We start from the raw sequence: 27834 nt of genomic DNA, 5'->3' as shown, positions 1-27834 counted from the left end.
TTAAAAAATTAGACAGCGACGTTCTCTCAGAAGTTGTTCTGTAGACGTTTATCTGTTGATGACCTTTTGACCTCCTGAATTCTGCAATGAGATTTTCGGGTCGATTCAGCCGAGACGGCCCGAGTGGCGTTTCATGTAAATGTTTCGTACGGAAAAAAAAATCGCAACCGTACGGTACGGTTTCGGTACGTTTTCGATAGCGGTTTCTAACAATATCTATCGTGCAAATACTGTATCCGATGTTATGGTTCTCGATCGTTCTCACTCTTTAGGATAGTTTGTTCTTTTTACATTCACCTTACCTTTTTTCTTTACTTGCTTCTTTTTTGTTTTATATTCGGTTTCAAAATATTATATAATTAAAAAAGATAAAACTAAAAGCATAGAACATGAAACCAGGCAGTGGCGTATCTAGCAGTATTAAAATGGGGGGGGGGCTTGTTTATTTGCACCTTATAAATCGACCTATTATTATTATCATAATTATCATTATTATTATTATTATTATTATTATTATTATTATTATTATTATTATTATTATTATTATTATTATTATTATCAGATATTCGCACGATGTGCATTAGAAACCGCTATCGAAACCGTGTTCCGTGGAGCATGGAGGAATAAATTTATTCCTCCATGCGTGGAGTAACCTGTACACTAACAACGGTTTGTTTGTACTGTATTTGCTTTCTCCAGCTAAACGTCGTAAATAGGGTCTAGCTGGTACATGGAGTTATTATTATCAAAATAATGGCTGGTATCGATAATATTTACTGGTGTTTATTTCATGATTAGTCAGTTCTATATATTGATGTTAGCTTTCGAATAAAAGTATTATTGTCTGGAAATCCTGGCATATTAGTCGAAGGTCTTAATTTGCGGGGTCTGATATTTTCGAGTTGGTCTGATATCTCGTGGTCTTAGGTCTTAGCTTTCGTGGTCTGAGCTTTCGGGACACCCGTTTTGGAATATCTGTTGGTGAGGTGGTGTCCGCCGGCCACAATTTAACTCACCACCACCCCCAACGATTCGCTCGAGCTAGAAAAAGTTTGGTAAAATGTCATGAACTATTCATAACTGCGCATTTGTAGTCCGCTCGGCCTAGCAAACAAGACCAAACTATCCGCTTGATAGGGCTCTGCCGGCTGTTGCGGCCGGAAAATATATAAATCTAAAATCTGCATGTTTACTTCCGATCAGCACCAAATTTAAGGAGGACCGAGATACATAGGCCTATAACATTTTCAATGTGTGAATATCTGAAGTAATAGGCCTATTATTAATAATAATAATAATATGCCTAATAATATAGGCCTAATAATAATAATAATAATAATAATAATAATAATAATAATAGGCAGCAATTTATTTTTCAACCTTTCACTAAATTGTACACTAACTTTCTTGTACTCCAGGATTTTCTTAACAAAACATAATGCAAAAAATAAATGGGTCATTCCACATTTGAACCTGCCCGGCAAGATGTAGAAATTAAAGTTATTGTTTAAAATGATATATTTGATATGCCCCATATGGATGACAAAAATTGGTGATATTGCATTTTGGTGGGTCGTGACAAAGTGCGAGCCAGCGAGTCATGCGAGCCAATGCGCGAGCCATGCAAGATATACATTTTAAATCTTTGTTTTTTTTTTTCAGGTTATCCAGTTTTGCAAACACGTAGGCCTAGCCTATATTCTTTGGCCTAGTAGATGAATGAATAACACACCGGGGAGCTTTGCCTGTCTAGTCCAGTCATGCGCGGTACATACACTTTTGGACTTGGTTACTTTTTTGAATCGTAGATCCGAAAGTATGCAGCGCTGATAGATGTCGTTAAAATACAGATATACAGATACATACATACATACATACATACATACATACACACATACACACATACATACATACATACATACATACATATATATATATATATATATATATATGTAATATATATATATATATGTATATATATATACTGTATTTATTTGATATATTTATTTATTTATATATATATATTATTTTATATATACTGTATTTATTTATATATTTATTGATATATTTTTATATTAATTTGTATATTTATATATATATTATATATTTATTTATGTATTTATTTTTATATACTTATTTGTATATATATATATTTATATATTTATTTATTTATATATTGTATTATTTTATATATACTGTAATTATTTATATATTTATTTATATATTTGTTTGTATATTTATTTGTATATTTATTTATATACATATTTATATATTTATTTGTATATGTATTTATATATATTTATGTTAATATATTTATTTATATAATTATTTAAATTTTTTTAATATATTGTTTGTATATTTATTTGTATATTTATATATATATATATTTATATATTTATATATATTAATAAGTTCATATATTTTTTAATATATTTATTTATATATGTATATATATTGATATATATATATATATATATTTACATATTTATTAATAATAAATATTTTTATATATATTATATAAATGTATGGCTCGCTGGCTCGCACTTTGGCACTACTCATTTTGGTTGAGCTGCATCAATAATGATCTTTGATCCAAATGTATGTCAAGAATACGTTCCACTTTTCCAAAACATTGATTATACCTTTAATTACACAAAGTTTTATCCTCTGCATTCTATTTTGTCATGTAGTAGGGCCTAAATTTAAGGAATGAAACGCTCTTGTTCTAGTTGAAAAACTCCTTAGTGAGTGTAATGTCAGTTTGATACGCCGTATGTAATTTGATTTAATGTAATTTTATTGTTTCGATTGTCTATGTTTCTCCTTACTGGAGGTTTTATGAATAAATTGAAATAAATATCACAATGATTCTATGTCTCTCTGTGAAACCTGCTCCCATGCAAATGCATGGTGATCATTTCTTTCGTTGAAATTCCCTAAAAAAATTATTTTACGTCAATAGTTTAACCACGTATGTTTGTAATTTACATCATAGCACGTATTTTTGACTTTTTGCGCAAATGTTTTTTATGCGAAAGTAGGCTTACCTTTTTTGTTGGAAAATAAATACACAAACGTTGCATAACAAAATTGCGTATCTCTATTGGTTGAATTTTATCAGGTGATTGCCAGTCAGATCATGTGAGCGTTGTTGGCAGCTAGCACTCTGTCGTAGTTTCTCATCCCATCGATGTGTCATCAACACAATTCAAGAGAGAGGTGTGATACTGTCTATGCTATTGTTTTGGTTCCAATTATAAGGTATTTTATAACGTATAAAACATAGTTTTCCTTAGGGCTTGTGATTTAGCATAATATTGTTATGATGTGGTATCGGACAAGGTTAATAATAATGCATGAATACCTCAATTATGTTTGTATGCTAGTTCATACTGTCTACGCCAGGCCGTGTCTAGCCATCCAGATTCCAGTACTGTAATAATATAGAAGAGAAGGGGCGTAGCCGTCTACTAAGCCGTATGCATGGCCCAGAAATCCCAGGACGCTGGAGTAAATTAGGACTAGGGCTAAGCCTAGTAGGGTCAGACCGTGTCAACTCGGCCCTTAACCAAGGCGGCCCACGATTTGCTATCTTTTATTGGATTAGGCTATGTATTATGATAGAGGCCTAGCTAGCCTAGCCCTAGATAGGCCTAGCTGCACGTGAGCCACGAGGACCCTACTATGCCTAGGCTAGGCAGGGCTAGCCTAGTAGGGGGCTATGCCTAGTAATTATTGATTTTTGGGTTATATTAATGGAATAATGATAACATAGGGCTACGCCTAATTTAAACCAGTATAATAATAAATGAGTTGTGATGGACTGAATTGCTTGGTTCAATTCAAGTTGGCAAAGAAGTGGAGAGTTGTCAGTTGTGTTGTTGGGCTGATTTGGCTAATATAACAAGGTCAATATGTTTGAGTTGGGTAAGGGCCAAGTTGAATTGAAACCAGAAGATCCATATTTAGGGATCAAGTGAAATCATAACTTTGGTGTTGCAGTATAAAAAATATCCAGAGACAGTTAAAACATTGATAAATGATTATTCTTACTACAGGTATATCATTTGCAAGTTATTGAAACATTTGCATAATCAAAATGGCAGGAGAAACGAAGAAAAAGAAAGGTTTCCATGTCGACGAGTCTGAGCTGATGTGTAAGAAGGGATGTGGCTTCTACAGCAACCCAGCGTGGGGCGGTTACTGCTCAAAATGCTATCGTGAAGTCTACCATAAAGCACGCCAAGCCCAAATCGAAAGTGATGAGATGCTGGCCAGAAAGTAAGCCTAAAAGTGTATTTACACCGAATCTAAATCTTCGAATCAGAAAGCCTACCGAAGCGATCAGAAAATCAATCAGTGTGTAACTGATGCTGGCGTTCAGTGGTTTGGAAATGCGGTCAAAATTTCAGTTTGGATCCAATCGTGAATGGAGCTTTAATATTATATATAGTTCAAAGCCAAGTTTTGTTATAATGGAATAATATGCTATTAGTGTAATTGAAACAAGGATGTTGTGAGTTATTTCCCTTACTTACCTCTAATGAGCCTAGGATAAAGCTATAGTAAAAAGAATCTTGTTTCTTGTCTGATGATTTTTAAACAAACGAAGAGGGGGCTTTTTTGTTTTAGTCCTCAACATCTACAAATCATGTTATTGTGCAGGTACTATAACACATATGTTATTAGCTAAAGTGGAGAAATATGAAAATCCACAGCCAAAATGGACTCTGCATTCTTGGGAGAACAAAGAATGCAAACAAATGCAAAAGATTAAAAAAAAAATGCTGGCAACAGCCTAAAAGAGCCACTTTGAGTACTTAAGTACCATTGTTATGTATAGTAGGCTTACCTAATGTAAAATGAGATTTTATGCAACATAAGAAAGTATAATACATACTCAAAGTATTGAAATACACACCATCATGTTGGGATTCAATATTTCGACATTAATTATGTCATCATCAGGAATTCCTGATTTCAATACTTGGAGTATGTATTATACTTTATTATCTGAGATTAATCAGTGGACCTTTCGGTTTATGCAACATAATACCAAAGTTTTAATTAGTCACAATTTGCAACTCCACCTGTAGAAGACCATCAAACCAAACTCATTCCAAATTGTCATGTTTTTTTTTATTAATTCCTGTTTTGCAGCAGATTCACATCTGATTATTCTTGAAAATTACATAAAACAAGGCAGAACATGAATTATTAATTTAGCTCCTACAAGATGATCGCACCCCTGACAGTGGTGTAATGACGAGTCATGGGGTCAGGGCTGACAAAATATTTGGGGCCCCATGTAAAGTATTACATGCAATAATGCATGCAATATAATTTCCTTTTTTTTTTTTGATGGAAGAATAAAATCGACCTTGACTTTGATATTGATCGAAGCCTCTTCAAATCTCCATGAATAGTTTCATTTATATTTATTTACAAGGCACCATTTAAACAGTCCAAAATAGCCCAACATTGGCTTCAGACTAGGAACAGGGGCCCCTTTTGACTGGGGGTCCAGGGCTTCTTCCCCGAGATCACACATGTGCGCTATGCCAATGACTCCTGAGTGGCAAAAAACAATCATAGATATATATGTGGCAAAGACAAGCCAAACCAGTCACTCGTCGCAAATCGTGTTTCAGAGAAAATGGCCAAAACATGCTAAAATGTCAAATTTTAAAAAATCTATTTTATTGCACTAAACTAACACTTATATATCTACACACCATCCTATGCTGTTATTTTCCCCATTTTCAATGTTAAAACAACACAATTTAAGGATTTAAAGATAGTTTCTGCATGGGAAATGCCTTAAATCATAAACTTTAAAGGCTTATTTCTCATATATTGTTCTTTAAACAGCTGTGTGGTTAAACGCTTGTAACTTCATAAGGAAATGTCCGATTTGAATGATTTTTTTACTATTTTATAGCTATTATTTTACTCTCTAACACTGTATTAATAACACAAAAAGCGATTTTTGCGACGAGTGACTGGTTTGGCTTGTCTTTGCCACATATTGTCTTAGCTTTTGGAAGGACGCACGCATGAATAGCAACCTTTATCTCAAAATCATTCTGTTGTGATCCACAAGCATTCGTACACACAGTAATATGAGGAAAAGATGTTATTTAATATGTGAAGAAGGATTTAGTATAAAAAAAAAAATTATTTAACAATTTACAAAAAAATGTCAAAAAATATTTCTTTCAGGTTGGACCAGGAAGAGAAAAAAGCTTTGGAAGAACAAAAACATGCACAGTCAGCTGTACCCTCAAAACCATTTAGTAAATTTGAAGAAAAGAAAAGACAACGTAACAACGCAAAATCTAAATCCGTGAAAACGTTATTCAAGAAATCCCCAACTAGTTTACCAAGTAAAAGTGCCAGTACAGGTAAGTGGTACTTATATTTTCAAAAACTGTTTTTTTTTTCTTTCACATCAAGCATCTACTTATACAAAGAAGGAAATGTGATGCTTTATAAACAAAGTTTCATAATACTGAAACTTAGAAAACAGAGTTGTTTTCTTCAGGCATGAAAAATTATGACATTCAAAACCAGGATCTTGGCAAGTATATTACCCACCGAACATTCAATTGAACAATGGTTTAAACTTTGCAAATGGTTGTGTTTTTAACAATGATAACAATACCATGAATACATGTTGTGTTGAATTATAGGTTTCAGTGGTTCAGTCAAAAGATTGTTTCTTTTTTTCTGCTACTTCCTTTCTGCTTATGCCTTAGTTTGCACTTAGAAAATAGATTTTCAGCATTAAAAAGTTTTTAAAATTTATTTTAGGCAAATAGGTCAAGCATTAAATATATCACTGTCCTACTAATATTTTTGCTATCTTTAAGAACATCATGATGCCCTACATCCACGTTCCACAAACTTTTAGGCTGGTGACCCAGTTTGGAAATTCAGACATGAATCAGACCCATTGATTCCTTATCCACACATGCCTAATTCTCTAAATTTAATTTCCTTTACAAAAATGTGGCCAAAAAATTTTTTTTACTTTATGCTAATTGTAGAACAAACTGACACATTAATGAGTTTTAACAATTCTAGTAATACTGATAATAATAATAATAATGATAATAGTAAATGTTTTATTTATAACGTCCATCTTCCTTCAGATGTATCGCATTCTGCACTTGAGCGGCAACTTAGTACAGAAAGTGAGAAAGCGTTTAATAATTTCTCCGAGTTCTTGAAATTCATGAATAAACCAGCAGCCACTGATATAGCAAAGCTTTGTAAAGGAATCGTTGAACGCATACAAAAGTCAACAGACCTGACCATAGAAGAACAATCGGAATTAGTGCAAGACTTCTACCATAGCATTGAAGAACGAATGAATACAAGTCCAACCTTTAGAAGTAAGTCATTTAAAAAAAAAGTATATAAAATATATTTTTAATGTATCATCAATATTTTTGATATATTAGAAGTGGAGTAACCTGTTTCGAAGTTGATTTTAAATTTTCAAATCTCGGTGTTGGATGGGAATGGAATTTTCCACTTAATCCCACCCTTTGGATATTATTGCTAAAGGCTAACTCAGAAAATGTTGTACGACACAGCCCAACACATTTGCTGTCGCATCGGGTCTGCTTAAGTTTTTTTTGTATTTGGAATTTTAAAATAAAAATAAAGCTTACTGTACCGTACGCATGCGAATAAGCGCCCTGTTCGAATAAGCGCCCCTCTCGAATAACCGCCCTCCTAACGTGAAAATTTCCTTAAGCGCCCCGTTTGAATAAGCGTCCCTTCTAATTTGAATAAGCCCCTCAATAATATCATAAGATTTTCTTTCTAGCTGCAGAGTGGAATCACATTCTTCTTAGGTCAATATCAAAATGAGGATATTTCCAACTTTCCTATAACATATTTGACAGCCGATGGCCAACAAGCTAACCACTACCCACCACCACTAATTGCATCTGCTATTTTGCTGTTATTTAAATATTCACAGCATTCTTGTCATGAGCCATGTTCTCTGGACGATATCTTTTCTGCCTAACCACCATTCGTCCATATATAATCTTTTTTCATTCAAAAAGTGCCTCTTGAATTGAATAAGTTCCCATAAGAACCCTTCGATTTTCATCTATTTCCATAAACGCCCACTCAATTTCCACTCTGTTTTCATAAGCGCGCCGTTTAAATAAGCGCCCCGTTTGAATAAGCGCCCCTCAGAAAGTGCAAAAAATATTTTAAGCGCCCGGGCGCTTATTCGCGTGAGTACGGTACTGTATTTCCAAGCTTTCGTTGCTATCTCGGCTACTTCTTTAGGGAGACGTATGTGATTACGTAGATCCACTTGTCACATGATCATTCAAGCGTAAATTTGAGTCCTAATCATGTGCAGTGGTGTATCTGGCGTAACCCTCCAAAAATGACTCGCACCCCCCCAAAAAATCATAGTCAATTAGTTAAAAATCACCTAAAATAACCTTATTTTGAGAATTAGCACCCCACAACTGATGTTCAAGCCTCCCCCCCCCCCCCAAACTTCAGTTCATGGTTGAAACGTGGGGTGCCTGATCCTAATTTCCATAGACTGTCTTATCTTCCTTGGCCATTACCTCTCTTCCCGGTGGATAACTGTCCTATATTCTTTTGAGTGATTCTGTGGTTGGTTGCTTTTATATGTTTTTTTTGTTTGGTTTTCGCATATTCAAAGAATCTTGATTACCATGATCTGGCAGTTTGACAGTCAATCTGGTGTATAGCACCACATGTTCTGTATTGTGGATTGGGGTCCTTAGGATAGACTAGCATAAATCTTAATTATGCTGAATGTAGGCGATTCTGTAAGATGTTTGATGAATATATGGAATTGCAACTTTAATCTGATATGAATGGTGTTCCTGTTTTTTTTTCTTTCTTAGTTTTAATGTGGTTTTCCACCTCTTTTCAGATTTAACAGAAGAACAATGTGACAAAATACTCGATCATATAGAAAAGTTCATTATGACACAGTTGTACTCTTTGTTGTTCTGTCCGCCACTAACTGATGATGAGCAGAAAGATCTAGCCATTCAGAATCGCATACGACGGTTACGCTGGGTCTCCACAGAAATGCTAGAAGCACTGATTGATGAGAATAATGAAAATGTGTGTAAACTGATCGAGCAGGCTGAAACTGGTAAATTTAACATTTTTATTATCTATTGTCATTGGTGTCCTAAAATGATATAAGATGTGTAAAATGCGACCCTACCACATGGACGTAGGCTGGGTGGTGGGGTGTTTGCGGGATAGGAAACACCCCTCATGACGGCAAATTAGTTCCATTAAGCGATGTTCCTGACGAGAGCAAAGTGGGCATGGTCAGGCATCGCTCAAAATTTTTGAAAAGCGATCTCTGTATAATATGACAATTTAGGGTTTTTAAAGGCTTATTTAAATCAATTTTAGAGTCTACAATGTGTACAAATTACACATAGATTTCTTTTCTCCCTGACGAATTGTGGTTTTCCTCCCGCGGGCGCAACCCCTGATTTCTCCAGCTGAATGAAACACAAAGAGAGAGAAGCCATTGGAATTGAACCGGAGACTATGAGATCTCACGTATACGGTGGCTAACACACCAGTTTAGCCGACTGAGCTAAGCTGCCCTCTCTAAGTCATTCTTTAGTTCAGTAAGAATTAATTCACTTATGCAAACCTTTAATGTTGTGATTGTTGTTGTGATTTTTGTTTAAAGTATTATTTATTATATTATTATAATTATTATTTTTTTGCATCAAGATATTTATTTTTTCATTTATTTTTTTTTGCAGAATTAATAGAAATGAATTCTAAACGAGCGCCTGTAGACAAGCTAAGTTGTGTAGTAAATTGCTGTAAGCTTGTGTTTAAGATGTTGCAAGTAACCAAAGGGGCCCCTGCCAGTGCCGATGACTTTCTGCCAGTTCTTATTTACACTGTGCTTAAGGCAAATCCACCACGACTCCACTCCAACGTTCAGTATATAACCCGCTTTGCCAATCCACAGCGGATAATGAAGGGAGAACCAGGATACTACTTCACAAATTTGGTAAGTGGTCTTACAGCACAGCAGTGATATATTTAGGGTTATTGATGGAGATGGAGAACCAGCTGGCAAAATAAGGTGGTATGCCAGGTGATTTTTAACTTTTTTGCTTTTTGCAAAAATTCCAGTGGGTTTGGCGACGGTGAAGGTGGGGGCACAAGCTTTTTTTGGGAGGGCATGTGCCCCCAACACCCCCTAGATATACCACTGCAGTACAGTGCTTTTTAGAGACTTGGAATGGATAAGTTCATTTTCTGGTCTTATGGGTGAAATTGGATCGGAATATGGAGTGTATGGGAGCCTGGTAGGTATATTACATTTTAATGGTCCTTGTTTAATCTTAATTGAAAAACAATCATTCAGGAGATTATTGGTAGTTATAAACTCCTAGATGCAACAACTTATCATACCATATAATTATAATTTTAGTTTTTATTTGGAATTTCCCTTTTTACAGTGGTACATTATCAAAAGAGAAACATCAATTACATACATCAATAAAATGTCTTACTACAATAAACTTAATACTTACGATTCTATAATTGGACCTTTTACAAATGTTTTGTTGTGTTCTATCATTACATACACACACTTGTCTCAAATTATCTCATGGGTATCTATATAAAACATAGACACCACTTACTGCTACTACCACGGCCATAGAAAGTCATTAGTAAAAATATAATCTGTGCTAGTAATTTTTCTAGGCCAACTAGACTCTTTACAACCTAGTCCTGCTACTATTATAACATTGCTCATTCTTTGTTTTATTCCAGTGTTGCGCAATAACCTTCATAGAGAATCTAGATGCTCAATCGCTTGCAATTAGTCAACAAGATTATGAGGACTACATGGCGGGTAAAAAGGTCCCTCCTGGTTCCGAAGAAAGTGAGCCAATATGCGACGGTCTCAGGCTCATGTACACAAATTTAACAACTTTAGAGGAGCTGCGCTTCAGACAGAATCGATTGCTAGATGATGCAAAAATGCTGCAAAGAGAAATTAAAGAATGGAGGGAGAGTGTAACAAGACAAGTAGAGGAGGAACTAGCAAGCAAACCAGTAATTACTACCACATCAGTTTTACCTGTGGATATTAGTGCAGATCTGAATCAAGATCATTTTGCTTTACTTCCAGCACCCCTTAAACCAGAAGTGGTAGGGTCCAACTAGAGTGAGTGCAGGCATTTACATATGGTTGAATACAGGTGCAAATATTTGTAAATTCTTAGCAAACTTTACTGTTTATTCCGCATTTATTTTTGTTAAATTATTAATGAGAATTTGTGAATGTTAAATTAAAAGAAGTTCTTTAAAACCTTGTGATCTTTAGAGATAAAAATGTGTATTTAGAAATATACCTCTCTTTTAAATAAGCTATTATCTTTATTCTTAATGTTGTTTTTACCAAAATGGAGATTGGTACCGTAAATGATGTAATAAGAGCTTCCTTTAAATAAGTGTTGCTTTCGAATAAGCACTGCTCCAAGCTTATTTAAAATATATTATATATATAAATATTTAGGAGCTTACTTGAGAGTATGTTACCCAGTGTTTCTTGTTTTCATATCATCAGGACACTATTATCCTACTGATTGCTCATGTATTAATTAATGCTAACATAGAAAAAACTCAGATACAGATAGGCCTATATACAGCACATGACGGTACTTTTTAAAAACTTCCAATAGTTTATAATAAGCATCAACTCTCAAATAAGCACCTCGAATATTATAAGCACGACAGTGATTCCTCTAAGATATCTAAAAGGCACAGTGCTTATTCGATCATTTACAGTACAGTATTTCAACTCTAAAGGTAACTATTTATTTGATTAATTAATAATATTACTATTTTACATTGTTTTTAATCATTTTTTCGTGTTATATTTATTTCTATGCTGAAATAGTTATCTATGCTACTTTAATATTTATCTCTTTAAATAGTACTGTTAATAATATTACTTTGATTGAGACAATTCTCTTTGGCTATGATTTTTAAACATTGTTTATAATCCAGTGCTGTTGTATTAGATTTCGAAACAAGTTTTAGGAGGAGTCATTTAGAAAGTTACAGTATCTTAAGACTATAGCAGTTATTTCAAATTTGTAACAGGCCTGTAACCAGGTGGACCTTTATAGTTTGGCTGAATCCCCATTTTCAAGCGAACCCCTTTGGTGAACCAAGCCACACCCAGCCTTCCCATTGTATCAAATACAGTCAGTCAAAGTGATGATGAAATTCACCATTTACATGCTAGCTTCAGGGGCTTTAAGGTAAATAAGACCAGTGCATGTAAAAGTTAAATTCAAACAAGCTTAAAACTGGTTAATTTTTATTCCAATATCAAGAGACCAAACATGGGTATTATTTTCCTGCATAAATTTCTGCATATGATAGCTAATTAGCATATTTGCATAGATAACTCGGGAATCACCTATCACCAAATGAGTTGCTATTGGAAGGCTTATGAGATACTGATACAGGGGAAGAATTAAAAGTTAAACACATTTAAATTTGGTAAATTTAAATATTTCAAATAAAGACATGTATTTTCTAAAAGAATAACAGTACGCACAAATTAGTAATTAGGTTGTATTTGAAGAAATTATTGCAATTTTATCAATTTTTTTTATTCATCCACAAGAGCAACTCTTTCTATACATGTTGAAAATATTTCAGCTTGTAATAATAGAGAACTGGTGTTTGCAGAAACGTGGCAACATGGGTCAAAATCAAATTCTGTGATACTGGCCATTTAAAAATAATTATATTGGTTGACGACCGAGTCGAACTCGCATTATATGAATGCCTAATTCCATTTAAAACATCCCTATTCCATATTCTTCTCCTTCCCTTTTTTTAAATCTATATAACCTTTCTTGATGGCCCTTAGTATCTGTCTTCTTTTTTTCCCCTTTATCAGAAGTCTGAAAAATGAAGGCGTTTTAAATTTGGTCGATGCTATTAATTTTTTAGTATTGTGCCATGTCTCGATATTAAATTTTCTAACAGCATTAGCTGTACAACCATCTCAGTTATTGAAAGAGGATACTGCATTTGCTACTGCAATCTCCATTAAGTTTCTGCCACAATACACCTCCTTCGAGCAGTGCTTCCATATCATCCCATGCCAATAGGTCTTTGTGGCCAAGATCACATCAATCACTGCTGTCATGTTAGTGACAATGATATAATACTACAGCGGCTGCGTTCTTGGAACGGATAATACTGGAAGCTCGAACCATACTCTCACAAACACATTACTCAAGTGACATAAAGTTATACTTTTTCCCTTTGTATAGGCTCTCGCATGTTCATAGTACAGAAACCTTTACATCGCATTCAAGCTGGGAATGTTAGAAGGTCATCTTCAGATGTAAATGTTTCTTTTGGGGCATGTACTTCTTCTAAAGCAGGTTGGTCTTTGCTGGAGGGGCCATCTTGGTTTTCACATTTCCTCTTACCAAAAAAATTTATTTTTTACTCCTACAAGAGTTCATGCTCCAGATCCCTTGCAAAAGTCGCTCTTTCTCTGAACACTGTCGGGTGCCTGTTTAACACCCCCCCCCCCCACCTCCTTGATCTCTCATCCTTGTAGGTAACCACTTATTAAATTATGCCTGGTTACGGGCCTGGGTAACCAGCCAACCATTATTGTTGTTCTGAAAGTGTTTTCCCTTGTATTTAGATAATCATTGTGAAAATGTCTGGAAAAATATAATTTTCTATTATTCTTCATTAATAGATTTTATCATGCGAGTAGTAATTATAGCATTATTATGAAAGTACTGGATTACTTGGTTAAGACTCACTTCAAGAAGCATTTGTGTATTTTTTTTCTCCAAATTAAAATGTCCATATAAAAAAAACCCCAGTCAGTGGCGGATCCAGGGGGTGGCAAATAGGGTGCTCGCCCTTCCGGCAGCAGTCAATAAGTGTGAATATTTTTGGTAAGAGATTAAAGTGGCTAGAACTCCAAAGCTGGACCCCCACAATATGTAAAGCTGGCCCTTCACTGTGTATGACGGTCGTCGTCTGATGCTTTACTTTATGGAGAGCGCAATACCATGATGTGCATGCGGATAGATCGTTTTTATTGATGATCTGTTCAGACTGCCACCTCCAGTGAGTGGAGGTGGATTCGACGGCTGACTGTGGTATGACCGTCGTACGACGCAGTGAGTGGGCCGGCTTTAGGGAACACGTACCCCAAAACCTTCCTCTCTCAACCATAGGGAAGGATCTCCAGTGCTACCACTAGTTTAGCTGACAGAGCTAAAGGCGAGACTTGTTTTATTCCTTGTTTCGCTTATTTTATTTTTTTAAAGGTTGTCAGAGGAGGGCTAAAAAAATAAAAATTAATTTTCTTTTCTTACTTAGCAAATTGTGTTGCCAAAAACATCCAGACAGAGGAGAAAATAAGAATAAAATTTTATTGTTGAATGTAAAGCATGTAGTAATGGTAAATGCTTAGGTTTATATAATTAGTAAGAAATTTATAAAATTATATTTTGTTTTTGGAGATTTCAAGGCATCTTCGGCGTAATAAACTTTTTTTTTCTGCAATTTTCAATTTTTCGTGGAGGCTGGTGCGCTAATTGGCCAAAAATAAAATTTTATTTTTATTCGTAAGCATCATTTGCAGGCAGCGGGTTCACTGAACAAGGTATTAAAAAGGTTTCGCCTGTTGTGAATTCAAAATTATCATGAAATATATTTGCAAATTATAAAGACCAGAATTTTAAACTTGATTTTGTCAAACATTGTCATAGTTTACCAATTAGAATTGTATGCTGTGAATTTAAAACAACCATATCCAGGAGAATTAAGTTAAGTCTTGTACTTTTAAAGAAAAAAATGCTTTGAATTTGGTACGCTAGTATTTTTAAATACCGGTAACTCAATGATAGTAAACACATTATTCTGAATGGTCATTTCTATTCTGTGGGACATCACCATGGTGATTTATCTTGCATAAACAAACAAGATACAATCATTGTATCTTGTTTGTTTGTATCATGAAGTTAGATTGTGGGGTTTTATCCCAGTTCCTTCAACTTTTAAAATTAATGTGTTGTGAGTCGGATGGTGCAAAGTTCCAAAGATTTAGAATTTCTTCAATAAAGTTTGTTAGATTGGAATACTTAAATCTAAAATCAATCATCAGTTAAAATCTTATTGCAACAATCAGATTGTGTGAAATAAAGTGACTACCACCATGTGAGTGTCAGTAATATCTGTTCTTCCTTCTTGGCCTGTTGAATGTAAACATCAAGCTTTTTTCTTCGCTGATGTAAAGTCTAATTACATTCTTAATGCACCTTGGTGTTAATCAGTCAATTTAAAAAGTGTGTAATGCAAACCGCCACTGTATAACTCATGAAACCAACAGATACAAAGAGCCGGCAGTTATTAGAAAAAAATACAAATTAAATAAATCCTATGTATTTAACAAAAGGCTCATTGATGATACTGTAACCAAGGCAACACTGATGATGCTGGACGTTTTAAAGAAGGATGGGAGTATTGGATGAGCATTAATAGAAATGGTACGATGACGACATTTAGACACTTACAAAATGAGTCATAATCGTCTCCGCAAAATTCCGCAACCCATTGTAAGATAAAAGGACGAAAACGAAGAAAGGGTAGGCCTAATGGAAAGAAGATTAGTAAATTATGAAATCAAATGATCTTTGAGCATGGACTTGAAAACCTCTGAATGAAGATGATGAAAAAATGATAATGATGACAGTTATTGATTATGATAATGACGATGCTATTTATTAATGATTATGACAGCGGAGTGTTGACGGTATGATAAACATAATGATGAATGCATTGATGATGATGCTAATGGCCCGACTAATGGTGAGAATAATGCCAATTCAATTCAGTATCCGTTGTTATGTAAATTGAAAAATATGATTTGTTTAAAAAAGTTACCGTAGGCCTAACTCCTAATGATAATACACAAAATGTACTATATATTAACCTACTTGAAGCAAACTCTCCGGTAAGAAAAATGTGCTTCCAAGGAAAATATTAGTATGGGAAAACATTTTTCGAAAATTAGTTGTTGGTTTAAGTGATTAACGGAATTATGCTACATTTTATTTGTTTATTTATTTTATATATTTATTTTATTCACATGTGCCAAGGACACAAGACAAATTACACACACACACACGATGCTTTACACAAAGTAAAAATCTCAGTGTGAGGCTTATAGAGTAGAGTGGAGAAAAAAAAAACAACTGCAACAGGAATTGAACCCAGGACCCTGCATTAAACTAAAAACTAACGGTACGTTCTTCCAATCAATGACTCCTATGTGCCACGACATAGACTGGAGTCTTTTGGAAAAGGAGCTTTCACATGTGCTTCACCTCGTCTTGTCTCTTATACACATCTAGCTTTTTTCTTCGCTGATGTAAAGTCTAATTACATTCTTAATGCACCTTGGTGTTAATCAGTCAATTTAAAAAGTGTGTAATGCAAACCGCCACTGTATAACTCATGAAACCAACAGATACAAAGAGCCGGCAGTTATTAGAAAAAAATACAAATTAAATAAATCCTATGTATTTAACAAAAGGCTCATTGATGATACTGTAACCAAGGCAACACTGATGATGCTGGACGTTTTAAAGAAGGATGGGAGTATTGGATGAGCATTAATAGAAATGGTACGATGACGACATTTAGACACTTACAAAATGAGTCATAATCGTCTCCGCAAAATTCCGCAACCCATTGTAAGATAAAAGGACGAAAACGAAGAAAAAGGTAGGCCTAATGGAAAGAAGATTAGTAAATTATGAAATCAAATGATCTTTGAGCATGGACTTGAAAACCTCTGAATGAAGATGATGAAAAAATGATAATGATAACAGTTATTGATTATGATAATGACGATGCTATTTATTAATGATTATGACAGCGGAGTGTTGACGGTATGATAAACAGATAATGTTGATAATGCATTGATGATGATGCTAATGGCCCTGACTAATGGTGAGGATAATGCCAGCGATTTCAATTCAGTATCCGTTGTTTTGTAAATTGAAAAATATGATTTGTTTAAAAAAGCTACCGTAGGCCTAACTGCTAATGATAATACACAAAATGTACTATATATTAACCTACTTGAAGCAAACTCTCCGGTAAGAAAAATGTGCTTCCAAGGAAAAGATTAGTATGGGAAAACATTTTTCGAAAATGAGTTGTTGGTTTAAGTGATTAACGGAATTATGCTACATTTTATTTGTTTATTTGTTTATTTATTTTATATATTTATTTTATTCACATGTGCCAAGGATTCCCGTTCACAAGACAAATTACACACACACACGATGCTTTACACAAAGTAAAAATCTCAGTGTGAGGCTTATAGAGTAGAGTGGAGAAAAAAAAAACAACTGCAACAGGAATTGAACCCAGGACCCTGCATTAAACTAAAAACTAACGGTACGTTCTTCCAATCAATGACTCCTATGTGCCACGACATAGACTGGAGTCTTTTGGAAAAGGAGCTTTCACATGTGCTTCACCTCGTCTGTAGAATTCTCTTCGTCAAGACTTGATGTCCCGATCTGTTGACATTTTCAAGAGGTTAAGGATAAAGAGCCTTTGAAAATATTTGATGGATTTTGGCGCTATAAAAATTCCATGATTGATTGATTGATTGATTGAAACTAAAATACATTATTAACATAATTAGGAAGTAGGCCCTATGCCCACTTTAAAAAAATATATATACCCACAGCAAAATTAGCAATAATAGGGGTTCCAAGTCACTTAGATCTCTTTAAATGAGCTTTTTTTATAACACATCTAATTTTATTTTGCTGTACACGGTGACATCCATCAGCACCGACTTCCGTGAGACAATTGATAGTATAGTAATAACATGCAAATAGGCATATTATGAATTTTCGGAAAATGGGTTATTTTCCGTGAGATTCACTCCGGTAGAATTACCAGCCCAACAGGACATAACATATCCAAACACTACATATAGAGAGAAAGCAACAAAGGTTCACTGGAATTAAATGTAAATCGAGCAATACATCTAAAGATTCATTTTTTAAACAAATAAAACAATATGGTCACTTCCGCTCAATCAATTACTAAAAACGATTTCAATTTCTTTTCCTTTGATGATGATTGGTTAAAATTTATCTTTATATAATTTGTAGGTAATTATTGTCACAAAATTCAACAAAACTTTTTAATTCATTACGATAATGTACAATAATGTCATTAGTATGATTTTAATTTTTTAATTTTATTTTTGCTTTTCAAAAGGAGGTGGGAGGGGGAAGACACCTCAAACCTAATCCGCCCCTGCTATATAATAAAACAAAATGTGTCTCTGGATGGTGGTGCCCTGCCGTTGGAGGAAAACAATTTTGTACAGAGTGTGACTTTTAAATAAAATCTTTCAAATCCCTAAACACTTTCCCTAACCCTATAGGGCAAATCCTTGGCCACCACATGGACAGAATGGTATAGGCCTATTGTATAAACCACATTCTACATTATTTTGTCATAATCTAGCATAATTTCCCATCAACTCATGGCATAATTTGATTTGCATAGCACTGGTCACACTGCTTCGAATGCCGGTCAACGAGCGGATGCTACTTGAGCGAATGCTAGTTCGAGCGGATGCCAGTTTCAGCGGATGCGTTTAGTGCGAACCATAACAAGGGCGAATTTATCTAAGAGATTGTTTTTCTTTTTGTTTCAATACCAAAATGCACTGTGTAACCATGGAGGTATAAAAATTGTTATACCTCCGATGTCCCCAGCAAAAAAAAAGTGGGCGTGGACGGGTGTCGCTCAAAATTGCTAAAAAAAAATCTCCCGAAAAATATGACAAAGGGTTTCAAAGGCTTATTTAATCGGATTTGGTTCTACCATGGAGGTATTATTGAATAATACCTCCATGGTTCTATTAATATGTAAAAAGTACATACATTTTTTGTTCTTTCCGATGAATCGTGGTTTTTCTCCCCGACGGGGGGCCTTGTCCCACGGCCCCTCCGCTGGCTCCACCCCTGATGAGAGAACGTGCAATGTGTGGTTATTCTATCACTGGAAGACACATTTAACCTTGAAGGGGAGGGGGGAGGTGCTGTGGGGGAGGTGCTGGCCACTTAAATCCGCCAATATTTCCCCCATACTTTACTACGGGAAATTAATAATTATGATGAAGATAATGATGATGAGGAGGAGGAGGATGAGAGGAGCTTAAGGAAACTTTGTACTGTATGAGTCGTGGGATTAATGCTAGCAAAAAGCGAGCTCAAGCTAGGAAACCACAAAATTCCTCCTTGTGGGGTGTATCGACGACAGGTCTGAACCAATTCTCTTAAATGAACGCTTCGTCACTCTGAGTGACTGTTTACACTTTTGAACATTGGGGTTACCGAGAAAGGGCTTAATTTTATAACCAATCTCCAATACAGGCCAAACAATAGATGAATGGTTAATTTGTAAGTATTTATGACTTTCTTAAATCAAAGGAAATCACCAAATTTTATATTCAGTGCATTCTCGACTGTCATGAAAATGTGGAACTTTTCAAATTTGGTGGGGCGCGTACGCGCACTTATCGCACCGCTCACCCATATAGACCTGGAAAACTTTTTTACAATAACAATACAGTATTTAAAAACTGAGACGATATCTAATTAATAAGCGATAATTTGACAAGTACACTTTTTTTTTTTCACTTGCAACGCTGTTTGATTTCACATACCATTGCTGTCGATGCTCTTCTTCCGATACCGTTATATTCATTTGCAGCCCTACAGTGCTCGGTGATAATTTTTTACTCTCTCAGTGAGTTCGTATGGTTCAGTTAAAAGTCTAGACATTCAGGCTACCCACTCCAAATAGTAATACTGTAATCAAATTAATAGGTTTTCGTTTTGTGTGATTTTGGCATAACAAATTATTATAAAATTATAATAGGGTTATAAGAATCAATACACATCCTCCTCCCTGTGATTGATTGTAACCACATTGTGACAAAAAAAAATACAAAGCTTAACAGACCTTATCCTAGTACATCGCACCGTCGGTTTTTTTTCACTTTCTATTAATTAGATAATGCAAAAAGTATTGCATTTATTTTATTTATACCGTGATCATAAAGACAAAAAATGTACTAATTCTACTGTTTTAAAATATTAACAGGATAATGATGAGATGGTGTTGTTTCCATTAGTTTTGTTTTCCCATTAGTTTTGTTTACACTCAATAAGGGGGTGGGGGTGCGTTTATAAGAGAAAAAAATAAAGGCTCCGATGTGACGAGTTTTTTTTCGAGGGAGGCATATTTCAAATGAGGCTCTGGAGGGGGCGTTTATATAGTGGAGGGTGGGGGGGGGGCTTTAAAACTGGCGTTTATTCAAATAAATACGGTATATCTCTTATCAAATTTCGCACGTTTCATTCTGAATTCACGGTTTTGTGTTCAATCTGGGGTTTTGTACTGAAACAAGAAAATTATAATTATGATTGTATTGTAATTGTAATTGAATTTTAACTGTATTACCAGTTTAGTGAGATACAAAATGTTAGGCCTACGTCATAATTTGAGTCCGAAGAGGGCGAAAAACGATCAAATTAATTGTTCGGTCAAAATATGAAATTCGCACAAGTTAATGTTCGCAAATCTGGACCCGTTTCGCTCGAAATGGCATCCGCTCGAACTGGTATTCGCTCGAAGTGGCATCTTTAGAACGTTCAGATTTCCACTGCTTTAGTTAGCCTAGCCTAGGCCGAGTTATGGATCAACCTGCTTTACTCCTTAAAAGACAGCTAATAGGTATATTTATATATAAACACCATCTTCAAAGTGATTGTAGGTTTAGTCAATGTGTAGGCTTTATCATTATTATTAGGCCTAGCCTAGGCTAATCTTGGTTGTTAGGAAAAACCGAAAGGTGTCTCTTTGCACTGCGGTATTTGGCCTATGCCTAGGGCCTAGGCCTAGGTTAACTTTGGTAATTCCGGTTGATCGATTGATCGATGTATAACAAATATCTATTTTCTGATAAATAAGTACAATCACAGAATGTAAATTTTAGCCTTACTCATTAGTCGTTTTAATGTGTGTGTAATTTATAACCACAACTAACGTGGTGCTGATGACGTTTTTGTTTTGTTTCCTTTCTTTGTTTATGTAGGCCTATTGTTTGATTTTTAAACACGGGCCAGACCTAGCCTAAGCCTAGGCTTCTTACACACAGAGTGCAGTACAGAATACCATCCGTTTCGGCCGCGAACCAGTTAGGCCGCGAAATCATTAACATCCAAATAATCAGGAAATTCGTAAGCCTAGTACTATACAGGATCAGATTGCGCTATAGCCAAAATACAAATGAATGTTATATTTAATGCCAGCATGGTTGTAGTATCTTCTTTTCAAAATAATTCCTATTCCTTTATTTTTAACATATTTCAATTCAAATAATAATAATTCAAAGTTTCTTCTATACCGGTTATATGCATGCAAATTTATTTAATCTTTAATCATTGAGATTAGGCATATAGATAGAATACACGATCGGCAGTGGAGGTTCTGATTTGCGAGAAGAAGAGCATGCGCACATACTCTTGGAAGCACTGCTTCCATTCCAGTGTTAAATTGGCTATTCTGACGCCACCACACGGTTGTCACAATAGCAAATTTAAGCGTTGTAGGGTATGTTCTGACTTCTATTGTCTCACTGAATACATGATTGATTGATAATAAAAACCAGCCATGCAGAAATTCTAAGCAGCTGAGTACGATGCGATAGGCCCGAATGTGAATTCTAGATACCAAAGTAGGCCAAACCAGGCCAAACCTTAAAAAACTTTTCTTTTTCAATAAACTACAGCAATCCACTCGAAAAATTAAGGTTTATGTAGAAGATTTTGGCTAAGAAATTCTAAATCAAACACAGAAACTGTACTACTATATTTTCTTATTTGTTTTAGTCAGGGTATGCACTACATACCTTGCTTGCCTTGACGGTCCGCCACTGCTCGTGTCTAGTACAGTATGTAGCCCTAAACAGGTATCCCTCTGAGTGAATTGACAAATAAAACATGTTGTTTGCCCATACTTATTACATTTAAGTCAATACGCATATTTATTACTAGTATTATGATATGTATTACTCATTCAATGTATCGAATTAACTGAAATAAAAAAAATACAAAATGTGTTCCATACATCATGGCCAAACCTGTTTGTGGCTGAAACGGTTCTACACCCAGTAGACTAATCTGGCATTAGTCCCAGATTGTAAGTAGGGCCTGCTCAGGGAATATATCTTCCACGCAAAAATTAGGCCTTTAAATTTGTTTCATTTTCCAAGGGCCGATTTTCTTGCATTTGCTCAAAATTTGGCTTGATGACCCATTCTTAGAGTCTTACCACCTGCAAATTTTTCCAAAAGAATATTAACAAAAAAAGTATGCATACATTACTTTAATGTATAAACCTGGTCAGCTCTCATCATAAATATATGGATTATGGTTGATGAAAAAAATGAGAAAAAATTTATAGTACATGAAGTATGTCTAGGATACACTGCGCTATTCAACAACATGAACGGTTCTAGATCACATCCATTTAAAAGCTAACGAAAGCGCTCTCAGAATAAATAGTTTCAACATTGTGATGTTAAAAGTATTGATTACTGTATGCTCACTATATAATTGTAAATGCATTTCTCTGGTATATATTTTTCTGTGGTATATTACTAATAATTAACAATTACAGGTACCTCAATATCGAGCCATTTTTGTGATACTACAAATTGCAACTGTGTTTGACAGTGAAGTACTGTAAGCATCGGCTTTTAATTGGAGTTTGGTCACTGGGCTCACATGATAGTTATACACAGGATAAGGACAATGTATCCATTACATGTTGTTCTACACTATGGGTCTCCAGGGGCTTAGCCAAAATTTTTCATTCCAGATTTGGAATAATGACAAAACAGAAATCAAATAAAATCAAATCATAATGTCAATTATAGAAAACGGAAGTAAATTAGAAATTGACAGCACATAGCAGAAATTTTTTAATAGGCACCAACGCAAAAGATATATTATTAGTTAACTATATGATACTTGAACATTTTCTGATACCAAATTTTCTACATGTGACCTTGTTACTATTTCCCTAACAACAATTTTTATTGTTTTCTTTTCAGATTTGCAAAAAAATCCTACAGAGGGTTTTTCAGCAGGACTTGTTGATGATGAGAACTTGTTTAAATGGGAGGTGCTGATAATAGGCCCTCCAAGTACATATTAGTAAGTCAGTACCACTTCATATGCTGTATCTCTCTTGAATTGTTTGTTCAAAGGAATGCATTTGAATGTACAGTACCACGGGTAGACCTGAATCCGTATTCCAGTGAAAACTTAAAACAGGGTTTGCCTACACCCTAGCATACACCGATGTGTACCACTCTCAGTGTTGTCAATTGTGCATTTCTCATTGAGTTTGCTTCTTGCATTGTGAAACTGGTTCAAATTGTAGTAAACCATGCAAGCAATGTTGTATAGTGACTCCTTATGTCAGTGGTTCCACTTGGAGCTTAACACATTCATTGCAGCATTGTATCTTTTCTCCATGTGCTACATCCTAGTGGGAAGTAACCTTAAAGCCAGGCTCCAAAGGAATTTTTTTAAAAATTTTTTGTACTTAAATAATTTTAGTAAGAAAATTAAGATACAAATTATTGTATATTTAAAATCTGGGGGGAAAAGGGTTTTATCCACCATTTTTTCTAACACACCCCCCCCCCCCCCCCCCCCCCCCCCGATAGGTCAGTCCAATTAATTACCACTTTAATAGAGGGATTTAGCGATTATTGTTTACAGGCGGTCACATGACCTAACTTGTGTGTACATGAAAAACATTACAGTGCGGTAGCATAGAAAAGATATGTTATGGTTATGAAAACAACCACCCACTGTTAACATGAGAAGTAAATAGCTAGGAAAGGCAATACGATTGTTCAAAATAGTGTTTATTTACTTATCCTAGCATTCTTAAAGCATTGTATGCTTCTAAATTTAAGTTATCCTTCATAAACCTTAGCTGGCCCTAACATCGCAGCGTAGTTCGCGGGTCGAAGACCATCATGCATACCTAAACATGCCGTAGGGGGCCTAGGGGCCTAGGCCTAACATTTGTCGAAAAATCTCAATTACAGCATTAGCAAAACATTAAGGCAAAATTCTGAAGTTTAATTTCCAATCAATTTGGTAGAGTTTACTGGGAATTATGATGATCTTTACAGCAATAAACAAGGGATGGCCGCGATAGAATTGTCCGTGTAAAACACCTCTGTGTCAGTGGATTGTTTATATCAACACCCAAGTTAGGTCACATGACGCCCATCCCTTAATATTGCCTGGAGAGCTGTATTCAAAAATCAGTAGCTCATTAACCCTTTTTTGTCAAACAACTTTTTTGTGTCTTAGAAAATCATTTGTACAACATATCAACAATGTTGTTTCCTCTGGAGCCTAGCTTTAACACATTGATAGCCTACCAAGACCTGGGGAACACAAAGTTCAAAGGGCACAACTAACAGTTGCTAATTCTTGTGTTGACATTTCACAGTATATGTTTCTTTTACAGTGAAGGAGGATTATTTAAAGCACATCTAGAATTCCCATCTGAATACCCACAAAAACCTCCCAAAATGAAGTTCATTTCTGAGATCTGGCATCCTAATAGTAAGTAAATTATAATTTTTAATTTTATTATCACTGTTGAGTGAGTTAACAACAACAGCTAATAATAGTAAAAATAGTAATAACAATAATAATAATAATAACAATAATAATAATAATAATAATAGTAATAATAATAATAATAATTAACTATGATGTCATTATTTTGATTCCCACATTAATTGTTGTATCCCCAAGCAGACACTGATTTATGAATCTGGTATGTTTTGCAGCTTATGTGCAAATATCCCAAAACCTGTTCATGTGACGACACCACAACGAATAGGGTTAGGACCTAGCCTCAATAATCAACCAGGTCGCCTTAGCAGACCTGAGAGTAAATTAATTATTTTTGTATATATAGAAACCAGCCAATTGTATTTTTATTTTCATCTAGTTGGTAAAGATGGCGACGTTTGCATATCCATTTTGCATGAGCCCGGTGAAGACAAATACGGCTACGAAGAGGCTTCGGAACGATGGTTACCAGTTCACACAGTAGAATCTATTTTAGTCAGCGTCATTTCAATGTTGGCCAGCCCAAACGATGAATCCCCAGCAAACGTGGATGCAGCAGTAAGTTACAGATGTTACATATGTTATGTTATATTGTGTTACATGTTTCATAATGTTACATATTATGTTATTTCATATGTTTTAAACTGTTACATGTAATCATGTTTAAAATGAATAGGCCCCCATTGGGAGAGTGTGTGTACTGCTTGACATGTTTTTGTTTTTTTTAAAACTCATCCAACACTTTTGGGGGCTTAGTCACCAGGACCAATTTCAAAGGAATTTAAGGCGCCATAACCACCAAAACCAGTGAAATATGAAGTAGCTGTTTAGTATGTTTACATGGTCATCTATAGTAGACCTATATTTAAGGCGAGACTTCACACAATCATCTTTCTTGTTTGCAAACAATAAATATGAAGCAATTTGGTGCAGTGGAACGGTTTGGTTTCCTAACGTCGAGGTCAGGGTTTCAATCCCTCGCTGTACATTTCGCTTGTGTCCTTGAGCAAGGCACTTTATCTGCATTGCTTCTCTCCACCCAGGAGTATAAATGGGTACCTGGTGGGGTTGTATATAATAAGATTTTAATTTATCTTGGCCTTTCACTTTTTTACTTTTTTGAACATATATTTTTATATTATACAGTAGCTACATGTAGTTAAGTTTAGTTTACTGGGGCTCCAGACTTTTTTCATGGTGACTTTGTTGCTTTTGGGGCCCCAAAGCAATGTCAAAAATGAAAATAATAAAAGGCTTAGTTCCTAGACTGAGAGTTTCACCAATTTCAGTGATTGAGCTGCAGCTTGTGCAGTTGTGTTCCATTCATATCTTCCAGCCTTCATGTCAAAAGAATAATTTGATAACCTCCTCTTATCATCTTATTTATTTCAAAAAAACATTAAAAAAATCAGGCAGAAACTACTGTATAACCTCTTATTTTCCTCTCTTCATAGTACATTTTTAACAGTAAAGTTATTTTAAATCTTGCAGAAAGATTGGCGAGATGATTATCATGGACTCTTCAAGGTGAAAGTACGCAGGTGTGTCAGGAAATCACAAGATGAGCTTTGAACATTATAATAAGAGGTGAGATGAAAATAGTATATTATGAAATATTTTATTATTATGTAATAAAATAGGAGTGATGTTTCGTACTGAATACTCAGTATGTTCCCAATGAAGTGATTCGGGTGGGAATCGAACCCACAACCTCAAGATAACTAGCCTGGTGTCAACCACAGTTCTCTCGCTTAGTGACTAGTGTGGAATCCAATCCCCAAGTAGCAGAGGGTACTGCAAATGCTATTTTGATGTGTGGTTGCAACAGGAAAATATCATAATCATAGGAGTGATGTTTTGCCCTATCTATGTTCATTTGTACTGAATATTCAGTACGTTGTCATTAACCAGCAGCGGGTGCTTGGCAGCGCCCTGAGAAACAAGTGTAGTGCTCTATACACATTACAGTGCCTAAGTCGATATTATTTTACATGCCAAGTTGTTGTGCTTTCCATTAATTAATGAACCACAAGTCAAATTTTATACAAGTTGAACAATTTTTCAGTGCCGTTTAGGATTCGACTTAGGCAAGTTCAACTGTATATTATTGTAAATATTATATATTATGTGTGATTTTGTTTTTTCTTTTCTAGCAAAATTGGAGGGGTTTGTACATAAGGCATACTGTGCCAAGACAGCATGTTAGTAAGACTCAGGTAAAACATACTGGCCACAAAACGTGCACCTGTTTCCAATGATTTCAGTACAAACAACAAAAACTACTAAATAACATTTGCGATTCTTGTAGCGAATATAAGTAAACAAAATCTATTTATAGTGCTCGTTGTTCTGTTTATTTACTTCTGGATGTTTCTTGTTTTATTTTAATTTTCACTGATTGTTAATGAAAATCGATGAATTGTTTTGATGTAAATCTAGTATGTTATGCAGTTTAGTTTAGTTTGATATTGAGTCTCATCCGTCCAAATGGATATTGGGATGAAAAATCAGAGATCAGTATATATGTATATATATATACACATCTAGATGTGTATAAGAGACAGCATTTTGCATGAGCCCGGTGAAGACAATGTATTTATAATAGTACTGTATTTATATAGGTTAAAAAGCAAGGTTCTGGAAAAAAACGAGTGGATCTGAATAAACAATGGCTTGACCAGAATGCTCCAAGTCAATCTTAATACAGTAGTATAAATAGAATAAACAATGGCTTTATTGTGGTTACAAAATTGACTTCCAAGTGTAATTAAAATGCGGTCATGTGTATATATACTGGAAATAACTGGTGAATCTTCTTCTGGTTAAAGTTATACACACAATCTGATGTCTGTATGACTCCTGCTGGCTGTGGGATGTGAAAGGGTATGGAATAGTATGTTATTCTAATGTGTGTATGTTTTATTTTTGCCCTGCTGCACAAACTAAAGATGCAAAGTAGTGTGTTATTCACAAGCAAACTTGTATTGGTTTT

At 34.9% G+C, this 27834-nt stretch overlaps 2 protein-coding genes across 2 annotated transcripts; both read left to right on the top strand.

The window, feature by feature from the left end:
* Positions 1 to 3121: 3121 nt before the first annotated feature.
* LOC117105217 (rab5 GDP/GTP exchange factor-like) lies at positions 3122 to 15286 on the top strand. Its single transcript, XM_033246292.1, has 7 exons — positions 3122 to 3261; positions 4059 to 4281; positions 6223 to 6404; positions 7155 to 7397; positions 8942 to 9169; positions 9807 to 10063; positions 10837 to 15286. Exons 2-7 carry the CDS (start codon positions 4100 to 4102, stop codon positions 11230 to 11232), a joined length of 1488 nt encoding a protein of 495 aa, XP_033102183.1. The 5' UTR covers positions 3122 to 3261; positions 4059 to 4099; the 3' UTR covers positions 11233 to 15286.
* Positions 15287 to 20748: 5462 nt separating this feature from the next.
* On the top strand, positions 20749 to 27108 carry LOC117105366 (ubiquitin-conjugating enzyme E2 G1-like). Its single transcript, XM_033246495.1, has 6 exons — positions 20749 to 20904; positions 23288 to 23390; positions 24730 to 24827; positions 25222 to 25400; positions 26334 to 26429; positions 26996 to 27108. The coding sequence occupies exons 1-5, from the start codon at positions 20865 to 20867 to the stop codon at positions 26412 to 26414; spliced, it is 501 nt and encodes a 166-aa protein (XP_033102386.1). The 5' UTR covers positions 20749 to 20864; the 3' UTR covers positions 26415 to 26429; positions 26996 to 27108.
* Positions 27109 to 27834: the final 726 nt, after the last annotated feature.

This window comes from Anneissia japonica, unplaced genomic scaffold (genome assembly GCF_011630105.1).
Source record: "Anneissia japonica isolate Jap-2015-1 unplaced genomic scaffold, ASM1163010v1 scaffold287726_len2788222_cov184, whole genome shotgun sequence".
In the NCBI taxonomy this organism is placed as follows: domain Eukaryota; kingdom Metazoa; phylum Echinodermata; class Crinoidea; order Comatulida; family Comatulidae; genus Anneissia; species Anneissia japonica.
Note: the sequence above shows the minus strand (reverse complement) of the source record. Positions and strands in the feature narration are given on the sequence as shown.